Genomic DNA, 12139 nt, shown 5'->3' on the forward strand with positions numbered 1-12139 from the left:
CAATGACAGTATATTATAGTTTTTGTTAATATTTTCTATTGGATTTTATTTAAATATTTTCTGTTTTATAATAATAATAATAATATTTTCTGTTTTCATTTAAATTTTAGTTACAGTTGTTTGTAATTTTGTTGTGCAATTTTTTTCTTTTTATTAGTTATTGTTTTTTTTAAATATGTGAGTTTATTTGGTATATATGTTGGTTACAGTGATGAAAATGTTTTTTATGGTTTTAGTTAACAACAATAAACCTGATTTAATTATTATTTAAACAGCTTTATTTATTTATTTAAACAACATGTTGTCTTTAATATTCCACATACTATTTTTTACACAGTATAAATGGGTCTGTGAATATTGCTTAGGATGGGGTTCCTCTCAAAGAGATCATCATATTTGAGAGTCTTTGATATCAAGTCTGAAAGCCCCTGCCTTGCACAAGTATATGCGTTTTAAGCTAAACGTTTTTGTCAACTGCCATTCTAATCTCTTCATCCTGGCTTTATTTTAATATCAGCAATGCTCCTCATTTTTGTCCACCAGGTAGAGGACGACAACGCTCTCACAGCGGTGTATGTAAACATCCCACGTGTGCGTCGGAGTACCATTGACACCTCCAGTCCCATTACTCCTCCATTACAGGACTTCCCGGACCCTCCCGATAACCACCTTTTGGACTCTGCGGGATGGGAGGTCCATACTGACGACCAGAGCGGGCAAGAGTACTACTTCCATCCCTCCACGGGCCGGAGCACCTGGGATTTTCCCCTCAGCTACTCCATGGATTCGTCAGTGGCGACGGAAGAGGCCCGTTCTCCTCCCTCTTTCCCCCAGTCTCCCATCAGCTCGTCCGCAGGCCCTTCTCCTCGGAGGTGGAGCTCGGACTGGGAGAAGGTGCTGGATGACAATACTGGCAGACATTACTTCTTTAACTCCGTGTCGGGTCAGAGCTCATGGGATCCCCCGGAGGACATCAGCTCACCAGAGAACATGAAAATTCTGGAAGATTTCCCGGTATGGAGGTTTTTCTGCTGATTCAAACGAATGATACTTTGATATGTACTATGGTACTAAATGATTACCATATTCATATATTATGGTATTGATGTACATTTTCAGTACAATTTTCAGTTTTAAATTAGTTATCACAAGGGTTCTCAACCATTTTGACTCCAAGCCCGCAACAATATTTGAAGGCCCCATGACTTTTTCAGTTTTTATTACAATTTCTACCCCATTAACTCTTTTATAGCTTGGCATTACTAAAAAAATATATATATATTCATTAAAAAATGCCCATGAAGTTTACGAGGTATATATAATATATAATTTTTATATGTTACTTAAGGTCTGTATCACTGCAAAAGGTCATCTAAATGAAGTTACTTGGGACATGTCCCAAGCTGATCTCGAGGATCGTTATCGAGGCCGATTAAGCTTCTTTTTTTTTTTTTTTTTACTGATAGGTATGTGCTATCCTTAGTCCTATCCTTTATTTTACGTCAGCTGTCACGCAGGTGTCGTGCAGTAGGTGGCAGTATGCACCTTCAAGTGGGTTTGCCAACCCATTAAAAGGAAAAGATGAAGATCAAATGTGAGTGTGTGACACACACCAAAGGCCCTGTCCCAAATGGCACACTTCTTATGCACTTTTGGTCTTGTGGAGTTACAATGGCTGCCGCGTGCACGTGTCCGTTAAGTCCAAGAGACCGCAGGGTGTTCGATTTGTCATTTTAGGTTTCAGAAGGCCCCTTTGCGGTCGATATGCACCCTTGACGCACTGAAGCGAGCTCCACAGCAGACTTCTTCCCAACAGTCAAAGTGGTGTTACGTCACGAAAGTGCGGACTCAGAGGAAGACCATGAGCGTTTAGGTTGCCATTTGGGAAAGGGCCAATGAGGTCTGTCCTAGCGTCTCACGCGCATTCGAGTTTCCATGTTAGCATTTTTGATGTGCACTTTTGTAATGAATCAATTGAAAGTCATTTATTTACTGTTTACTGACAGACTTGCATTCTGACTATTCATGAGCTTCATGCTGTCTAACCTTATCTCCACTTTTTTCTCTTTTTTTAAAACAGACATTCTTTTATCATTTCATTTTTTCTTGTTAAATTGTTTAAGGTTGGTTTCTAACTTTAAAGATGATTGAGGGGAGGGTAGCGAATGACATCCTGGGTCGATAAAGACCCGAGGTATGCATTTAAGGGTTAATCCTTATCCAGTAAATCATGAACAACAGAAAATATCATAGGGCCTTTGAATATTGTTGTGGAGAAAGTATATGCTGTGGAGCCTAAAGTATATATTGACCAGAGTTGCATTAAAAAAAAAATGGTCAAATTGAAACTAAAGTTTGTCATTTCTGTGCCAAACGGAACTGCAAAAATAATGCATTGCATAAATCTGATAATCATATTTTCTCAAAACCTTTTCTGTCAAAATAATTGATAAATTTCTACCATTATTTCCTTACAGTTTGATTAATGTTAATACTGCCTTCTTTGCTTCCCAAAATGTAGCTTCCGCTTCCTGAGGAAGACTATCCAGCATCGCCAGAACTGGAGGAATCGTCTCCTCTCTCTATACAAGCAGAATATTCTTTGATTAATATGAAGAAGGTCTTTATTCCCAGGGTAAGTCTGGACCAAAGCACCCCACCAGGATGGACCCTCAACGTTGACCCTGAAGGAACTTGGGTCTTCACGAGCCACTTCACGCAGGAACAGGTACAGGACTCTCGACACTGACCTTGGCATGTCCTTGTTTTGGGCTGGCTTACTTATAATATTTGGGCTGATTACTTGCTATTATTAGTGAGATGTATGATAGTATGGCTGTGGGCTAGTTTTGTAATTTGATGAACTAACGAAGTGTCTTGTTGACAGTGGATTAAGTCGCTAGATGATCGAGGGCGGACATACTACTACCTAAGAGACGGCAGCAAGTCCCAGTGGAGCTTACCTGAGGTGGGATACAGTGGGAAACTTTTGGATGGGTCTCCTAAAGGCCTGTTCACACCAAGAACTATATTCAAATCCAAACCAGCTGACTATAACTTTGTGCTTGTCTGCTGAAAATTTCTCTCAGTAAAATATTTTAGAGAATGGCATAACAAAAAAAAAAAATGCTTATTCATAAAGTGTATAAAAATGCCTATGGACTTTCAATATTTCATTTATCCCCATGACTTTTCCAGCTCTGGAAATCATACTTTTAAAGTTTGGCTGTCTTTTGTATATAAACTTTCCGTGATGAGAATCCTGGTTCTTCTTCAAAATAAATAAATAAATAAAAAATAACCACTTGTTAAGGGGGTAAGTTAAGCTACAATAAGACATATATTGTTTTTTAGTTGTTTTGTCTTATTTTAAATCATTTTAAGTTATCTTAAGGCCCCCTTGGAAGATTGCTGAGAACCACTGTCCTAAACTATTCCGACATCATTTTCTATATACAGTGAAAACACAAAATGATACATTTGGCAGAATGTCCTTGCTGCTATTCTCCTTAAATCAAGTGGCTGGTGATTTACTTTGAAACCCTTTTCACTCAGAAATTGCTAGTAAATTTCACAAATACCTACAAAGAAATGGCAAAAATAACACTTTGAAGAAGTAGAAAGATAGAAATGTTGTTTTTTTTTTCTTGTAAAACGTACTCCAATAATCGTTGTTTTATTAACAGTGTACTTGCAATTTCAAATAAGTACAAAAACGTATCATAAAGGCATCATTTCTAATACAAATTCTCTCTCACACTTTTAGTACTCTGGAAATCCAGGACAGTATGGAGTGGGAAATGGAGCCTCAGGAGAGCAGGACTCAATGGGATCGACACAAAGCTGGAGACACAGTACAGGATACCAGGAAGATGTATGTACTCGCAGAAGTTGCGAATTTAATTAATGCCCAAAATTGTATAAAACTTTGGTGAATAAAGCACATCCATTCCATGTGTTCTAGAGAATTCTGGGTAATTGGAGTAAAATACCTGTAATAAAAATCAGGATTCACCCACACTCATAAACAAACACTTCCACGGAGCGATGCCCTGACGCATATGACGCAGACCTGATCCTTCATGTGTGTCCTTAGTGACCGTGTTTCCTAAACAGGCTCTAGAATGCACCTGAGACTCAGTTATAGTGTTGCTCTATTTAAGTCCTTCCCAGTCCTTCCTATCATTCAGTAGTATATCCAAACATATACTCACTATTTATTCTGTTTTCACTGAACTGATCCATGGAAATGAATTCAGTTACTAAAACACTGATACTGGACTATATTACTAGTGGTGGTGTTTACTAACGCACGTATTGGAAAAATACTGAAAATTGTATATTTCCCAACAGTTAAATTGTTTTGTCTCTCTCTTTTGAGCTTCGAAGGCATGCAGAGTGTGCTTTACACATGTGATTTTGTCTTAACAGAAGAGTCATTCATCATACCCTCTGAATAGATCAGACAGTGATGCCTCAGGCTCTCCTGAGATGCCACATAATGTAAGATTCCAGTTCAGACTTTATGCATAAGAAAATGTGGGCAAAATCCAGTTGATCTAAATTTTACAATAAACTACATGAATGAAGTCTTCAAACATCATTCATGTGATTATGATATGCTCATTATTAGCTTACTGGCATGAATGTTAGCTAGAATCATGTGACTTGTTAGGTAGACATGCTGTGCCATAAACTTGTTTAAATGTTTTCCTTGGGAACTGTTGGGTTTGGGAATGCCTGTATAAAGGTGTTGGATAAATTACACTGGAAATTTTTACTATACAGTTCCACAAACAATGCTGAGTAAAAGTAGGTTAGGACTAGTGGAGAGATGTCTGATCAAAAGTGTTAGATTTATGACTAGAAGAGTGACCCAGTGTAATATTATTTTGCCACACTGTCCTCTGGTGGTTCCTAGTGGAACTTAGAGCCTGATTGCGGCCTTCCACTCAGACAAACAAATACCAAATGTGTCATGATACTCCCTTGAGATTTAGATGCAAATTCATGGCAGTGCCTTGAGTTTTTGGACATTTACCCTGGTAGTACCATGCGTACCATTTAAATATCTTAGAGGCCCATTGATTTCCATGGTTTTACCATCTGATACATCACTGTACCGTGGTACTGCCACAGTAAGGCTTTTATCATTCATACATGTAGGCATGTAATATTGGATTGTTTGTTTTATACAACAGTTTTGATGCTAAATTCTGATTGGATGAGCCGAATGTAAAATGCAGATGAACAAACATTTGTGACTGCACATTCTATATTAAAACACTAATGCTACTAGTTTGCTTGGCAACAATAAACAGCCTACACATTGGCTAATGAAGTACTATATTACTGGATTTTTATTTCTAATTATTATATTATTTGGATTATATTCGAAGCATACATACACTATACTAGCATGAGGCTATATATTGTATAAGGCAAATCGCAACAGCTTGATTTGCTTGTATCGTAGTAATCGTACCAAAATGTAAACTATATTATCGCCCAGCTCAAATCGGCTAAATGCGACTATAAGGCAAGAAGAAGAATATTATAATATTTACAAGATTTTCTGTAAAGCTGCTTTGAAACAATGTGTGTTGTGAAACGTGCAATACAAATTATTTGACTATTATTAATGACAAATTTAACAGATTATTGAAAATTGGCGTATATTGTATTGATGTTTCGTCCATTTTATAAAAGCAATAGGACATTCAAGTTACAGTGATTTTACCATGGTTAAAGGTGTTTTAGCTCAAACACTTCCTACCTGTGTGGATAACAATAGGCTGCTTGTGACTTATATTATTAAATAAGCATAATAAACAGTGCCATATTCTGAATGGTCTCTTAAATTTGAAACCATTGCTATAAAAAATAGCTAAACAATCATCTACTTTTTCTGTTCTGCATTTTGAGGGGAACCTCAAAGGTTCAAATTTACTTCACTTTCATGTTGTCAGATATTATTCTGTACTATTATCCTGATATTATCCTGTTTTTTTTTTGTTGTTGTTGTTTTCTTTTCTTTTCAGAAAGGCTGTATTAACTCATTAATAGTTTTTTCAGGTTTCAAACTTGGAAAAGGCTGGAATCCTGAACAAAACAAAGGTGTCTGAAAACGGGAAGAAAATTAGGTAAAGTTTTCCATCATGAACTTAAATCAGTGGTGGTACTGCTTTGATAGCTATAACTGTATCGGTGAAAAATAACAATTGTATGTAAATGTCTAACATTTTATCAATCCTCCCACAGGAAGAACTGGGGTCATTCCTGGACGGTTCTCCATGGAGGAATACTGACATTCCATAAGGACCCAAAGTCCACGCCAACCGGAGCATCGGTGAGAATCTAAATCCATGAATTTGCATTATCAAGTATTTCATTTTTGTTTTGTAATACTGAATGTATTTGTATTATGTAGAGCAAGACAAATCATATAGTCCCAGAATTCACAGTTGATCTGAAAGGGGCTACAATTGGCTGGGCAACCAAGGACAAATCAAGCAAGAAAAATGTTTTTGAGGTATGGCCATTTCAACACTACCCAAGATTACGCTGGATGATCATCTACTTTACTAGTGTGTCTTGTTGATGCATTCCTTGTGTATTTGTTCATTCAGCTGAAGAGTCGGAATGGCGCGGAGTACTTGATCCAGTACGACACTGAGAGCATCATCACTGACTGGTATAAAGTCATCGTAGATACCATAAGCCAGCTGGTGAGCCTTGCATCGTGATCAATAACAAACACTCGGTTATGTTTTTCTCCATGAAATCTGCATAATCGCATCTGTCTTTTTGCTCTGGGCCGTCAGGATTTGGATCAGCACCACTCTGAAGATGAGGAGGAAATCAGTGAGAAGTTCTCAAACTTAGACAGAGAGGAAAAACCCTTTGACAAAAGAACTATGAGCAATGGTAGTGTGGCAAATGATTCTTAACCTTCAGATTTTCCTCTTTTAGGGGTCACACTTGTGAGCCTTAGCGGTCAAAATAGACTGTATACATTAAGCCTATACATTTTTTGAATGAATTTAATGTACTATATTTTGGTTACATGATATTTACTCTTTAATATTTTGTATCTTGAGAGGATTTCATGATACTAGACAATATTCATTGAATTATGCAGCATTTATTTCTGTATAAAAACATTTTGATATGATTTTCAATTAATACAGTGTTAAAGTTATAAATAGAGTAATGCGTGGAAGTAAGATTGGTGCCATCTGGTGGGAGAAATAGTGTGTGTGTGTGTGTGTGTGTATATATATATACACACATACTGTATATGTATATATACAGGGTGGGCCATTTATATGGATACACCGTAATAACATGGGAATGGTTGGTGATATTAAAGTCCTGTTTGTGGCACATTAGTATATGTATATATCACCACCCATCTTGAGGAGTTTGCCCCCTCACATATACTAATGTGCCACAAACAGGACTTTAATATCACCAACCATTCCCATGTTATTACGGTGTATCCATATAAATGGCCCACCCTGTATATATATATATATATATATATATATATATATATATGTACACACACGTATATTATATAAACTCAAACTCTTATGTTAGATGCGATTTAATTACGATTAATCGATTTGACGGCACTAATATTTATGTATGTATAGCAAGTGCCACAAAAGTCACCACGTTTCAAACCATTATGATGAAGCAAAAAATAATAATAATAAAACACTTCTAAAATTACCAAAGACCACCAGAGTTAAAGGGACAGTTCATCCCAAAATAAAATGTGACTTTCTCCCTTCCGTTGAACACAATAGAACATATCTTGAAAGATTATTTAAATTCTTTTGTCCAACATTAAATGTTGTCTGGACTCCAATGATATAAGGTTGAGTAAATTATGTCAGTGCATGTTCATCCTTAAATAAAGACGCTTTTTGAACAGAGAATGGTAATGAGTGTAAATATGTAACGCCCTCTTCCTGTTCATTAGCATCTCGACTGCCTTCATCCAGCTCGGCATCTGAAGCAGATCAGAAGAAGGTTCGCACCAAACTGAAGAAGTTTCTCCTCAAGCGGCCCACCCTGCAGTCAGTCAAAGAGAAGGGATATATCAGAGGTCAGACCATCACTCTACCTCATCCATTTCCTATTACTTTGACAGAAGCTCAAGATTTCGTTGAGGAATGATTCTAATGTGACCCTTCGCCTCTTTTCATTTTAGAAAATGTATTTGGATGTCACTTGCACAATCTCTGTAACCAAGAGAACACGAGAGTGCCCAGCTTTGTGGAGAAATGCATCCGGGCGGTAGAGAAAAGAGGTTTGTTACCTTTACCCAACTGCCAAACAGCATTACTAATTGAAATGATTTATGTCATTAATATCAAGGCCGGTTCATAATGGCCTTTTTATTTAAAGGAATTAAATAATTAAAGGGGTCATATGATGCTATTTTAAAAGTTCGTTGTTTTGCTTACTGGGTGTAATAGAATAGGCTAACATGCCCCAAACAAACACATTATTTTTCACATACTGTACATTATTGCAGCTCCTCTCTTCCCAGTCTGTCTGAAACTTGCTTATTTCTTTGAAGCCCCTCCTTCTGAAAAGCCCAGAGTGCTCTGATTGGACAGCTGACCCAGTGCGTTGTGATTGGCCAAACACCTCAAGAACTTGTCGTAAATGTAACGCCCCTAACCACAATCCCAAGCTTCAGCTTCCAAGGCAGTTGTAATCGCAGTTAATAATTGACATGGATTTATGGGAATATAGAAAAAGAAAGAAACGGGAAAAGTAAAGTAAAGTAATCAATTTGAACTATTTGCAAATTATATTTTTATTTTAATATATGCACACATTCACTCTTATTCATATGCCTAATATGTTGAAAACGCAAAGAGGAGCAAAATGTTCAGTTATGAATTACATGATTCATATAAATAGCTGCGTTTCCATTACCCTTCAAATTGCGCAAATTGAAATTGCGAATTGAAAATACGCTCAATGGAAACGCTTCAATTTCGCAAAAACTCCCATATATCGCAATGGAAACAGTTTTTCCGCATAACAGGTCACCTGCCGCAAGTCGATCATTCTTTAAAGATGGCGCGGTATGTTTGGACAGAAGATGAGACAGAGTTCTTTATTAAACTCATGAAAGACAAAAGAATTACGGGAATATTGGATTTTAAACAACAAAGAAATGCCCCAATTAATCAAGACCTCGAAGCAGATATGAGGGAGAAACACCTAAACACCTCATACGTGCCACCTCAATGTCTTCTCGCTATACTAGGAATTATTAAGTTTTAGTCGCATAACATCAGTTAATGGAAACGCTGTCATTTCGCAATAGTATTTTATCGACATTCAGAAAATAGCGCAAAAGTTTTGCGCAATTCTGTAATGGAAACACGTCTACTGATTCAGCCTATATTTTCAATTCAAAATGGCAAAGTTTAGTTATTTAGTTACTTATTTAATTCAAAATAAGTCAAGTAGTAAAACTCTGGATATTACTGTGATTCGTTCAACATTTCACCTTTAAAAATGTAAGTGCCGTGCTGGAATTCGTGTTCGGTGTATATGGACAGTAAAGCCCGCCTCCTCTGATTTGATTGGTCAACTCAGTCAATTTGACACTGACAAGCGCTGTCAAAAATGCGCTGTCAAGTTAAATATCAAAAATGTTGAGTGTTCACAGCCCTGTCTAATAAAAACAAATTTCTTTTGTTGTTGTCATCCATCAGGTCTGTGGATCGATGGACTCTACAGAGTTAGTGGGAATTTGGCGGTCATCCAGAAACTGCGTTTCAAAGCAGATCATGGTAAAATTAATCTGCATTCATTTTATACTTAGTTTTTCATCAACTCAGTTCTTCACTTCATGTCTTTCACCAAGATGTCATACTCTGGATTATAGTTTGTTTGTTTCTCTGAAGACTTTAGATGCACTCATATTACTATGAATGGGAGAAAGTGCAATGCACAATATGGCTGAATAAGTCCCGCCTTCTAAATAAAGTTTCAGTCTGTCAACTTTTGCACCACTTATTAGTTGTTATATTATTTTTTCTCTCATAAATTTGGTGAATTTTAATTTTAATGACCCATGCATTTTCCACTTATATTCACTGTGCTCTCTTGATGCTTTAGCCCAGTTTATAAATGTTTCCCAGCAGCAGCTCTGACTGACTCGTGTGTTTCTCTGTGTTTCTCCAGAGGATCTGGACCTGGAAGAGGGTAACTGGGATATCCATGTGATCACAGGAGCACTGAAGCTCTTCTTCAGAGAGCTGCAGGAGCCTCTGTTCCCTTACAATCTCTTCAATGATTTCATCTGTGGCATCAGTAAGATCCTGATTAAATGGATTGTACATAAAAACGGGGGACGTACGACTGTAGTGGGTTTCCAGTCTGGGTTTTTCAGTGGCCAGATTTACTCTTTTGTCAGATATTCTTGCTGCCATTGAAGCACAACATGCTCTTTAGATCATTCTTAAATTGTACTAGATAACATGAACATTAGGTTTTTATTAATTTATGCAGCTCAAACATGACACACAAAAAGACTTCCCCCCCCCAAAAAAGACATTCTGAAATCTGTTATTCATAATAATTCAGCTTTTCACTGATAATATTCAGTATTCATAATTTTCATTAATTTTTGAACCCATTTATTTAATATAATATAATGATATGCATATGAATATATTTTGTCTGTCTATACATTATACATCTATCTGTCTGTCTGTCTATCTAATCTATTTATTTATCTGTCTGTCTACAGAAATCCCTGATTATTTCAATAAAATATCTCACATGAGAAATGTTGTGCGGTCTTTGCCAGCACCCAACCGTGACACAATGGAGGCTCTCTTCAGCCATTTACGCAAGTATGTTGTTATTCTTTTACATGCATGTATTTACATCTTTTTTTATTAATATTACAGTATGTTTCTACAGCATGTCTCTCTGTCTCTTTCTTTCAGGGTCGTTCAACATGGTAATGAGAACAGAATGACTGTGCAGAATGTGGCGATCGTCTTCGGCCCAACGTTACTCAAACCAGAGGTGGAGACGGCAAACATCGCCACATACATGGTCTTCCAGAACCAGATTGTAGAATTCTTACTCAATGAATTTGAGTCGATCTTCCACATGTGATTGACATGAACTTGCACTGAATAATAAATAAAAAAAACTCAAATGCTGGAGATAGTGGGAGAGAAGGTGCAAAACTCATCTCAGTCCAGTGAGAAGGACATTATGTATCAGCTCTGTGAAGGAAAGCCTCTGACTGGCACATTTTGCAGAAGGATATGAATAGATATGCAACAAAAATCTAGAAAAGTAGCTTACATGGTTAATTTATTAATATCACTGAAACAGAATGAAGGTTTTACATGAGCAGTTTAAATATTGAATGGGCAATACACATTTTAAAATGATATAGTTTAATATAGTTTAAATATTTTGATGTTTCCTTTTAGAATTAAGGAGAGCTCCCATCACAGAAAGTTTTCTAAGAATATTAGTGAGTTTTCTTTTTAAAATAGTTATCAGCTGCCACTGGCTTTTCTTGCTACAAACGAAACAGGTCAGTTAAATAATAATTTAGTTTAACTTTGCTTTTCGGTGGTCTTTTGCCTTTCTAGAGTCCTGTGAAACACTGAATGTTTTTATCCTATTCCTTGGCAATGTGATAATAGATGAATGATATTAAAGTACAACATGTTTATGTTTAGATATCAATTTTAGTTTTTCTTCTTTGTAAACTTGCATCTGTAACATAGAACTTTACAAAGAAAATACTGCAGGCCTGTAATTGTAAACTGGAAATGCTAAGCTGTAAGACTTGTACATTGTCATTAAAGGCACAATAGTTTAGATTTTGTGGTACCAAAATATAGAATCTGTGAAATAGAATTTGCACATAGATCTAGCATTAATATTTTACGGAAATTGGCACACTTATACAGTAATAATCATTGTAAGATGTTTAAAGGCGTCTGTATATAGAAAAGGCATATTTATGCTGTACATTACCTGAAGTAAGCAAGCTTTTAATAAAGTAACTCTTTTATAAATAAATGCTTCATTGTTATTCACTTTTTTTTTATTCATACTGTGACCGATA

The 12139-nt window shown here is 36.4% G+C and overlaps 1 protein-coding gene across 3 annotated transcripts in view; it reads left to right on the top strand.

Moving 5' to 3' along the window:
• The window catches only part of arhgap27 (Rho GTPase activating protein 27), a 38720-nt gene extending 26627 nt beyond the window's left edge, over window positions 1–12093 (top strand). Inside the window, exons 3-18 of one of the 3 annotated variants that reach the window (XM_084434052.1) lie at window positions 544–1014; window positions 2522–2728; window positions 2888–2968; window positions 3767–3874; window positions 4432–4503; window positions 6067–6143; window positions 6262–6349; window positions 6431–6532; window positions 6630–6728; window positions 6825–6927; window positions 7991–8116; window positions 8222–8320; window positions 9750–9827; window positions 10222–10350; window positions 10790–10895; window positions 10992–12093. In XM_084434052.1, coding sequence (XP_084290178.1) covers window positions 544–1014; window positions 2522–2728; window positions 2888–2968; window positions 3767–3874; window positions 4432–4503; window positions 6067–6143; window positions 6262–6349; window positions 6431–6532; window positions 6630–6728; window positions 6825–6927; window positions 7991–8116; window positions 8222–8320; window positions 9750–9827; window positions 10222–10350; window positions 10790–10895; window positions 10992–11166 — 2121 coding nt within the window. In that variant the 3' untranslated portion in view covers window positions 11167–12093. The remainder of the gene's footprint in view (window positions 1–543; window positions 1015–2521; window positions 2729–2887; window positions 2969–3766; window positions 3875–4431; window positions 4504–6066; window positions 6144–6261; window positions 6350–6430; window positions 6533–6629; window positions 6729–6824; window positions 6928–7990; window positions 8117–8221; window positions 8321–9749; window positions 9828–10221; window positions 10351–10789; window positions 10896–10991) is intronic. The other 2 variants (XM_084434053.1, XM_084434054.1) reach the window with 2 other exon arrangements.
• Window positions 12094–12139: the final 46 nt, after the last annotated feature.

Source organism: Rutilus rutilus (assembly GCF_951802725.1).
Source record: "Rutilus rutilus genome assembly, chromosome: 16".
Taxonomy (NCBI): Eukaryota; Metazoa; Chordata; class Actinopteri; order Cypriniformes; family Leuciscidae; genus Rutilus; species Rutilus rutilus.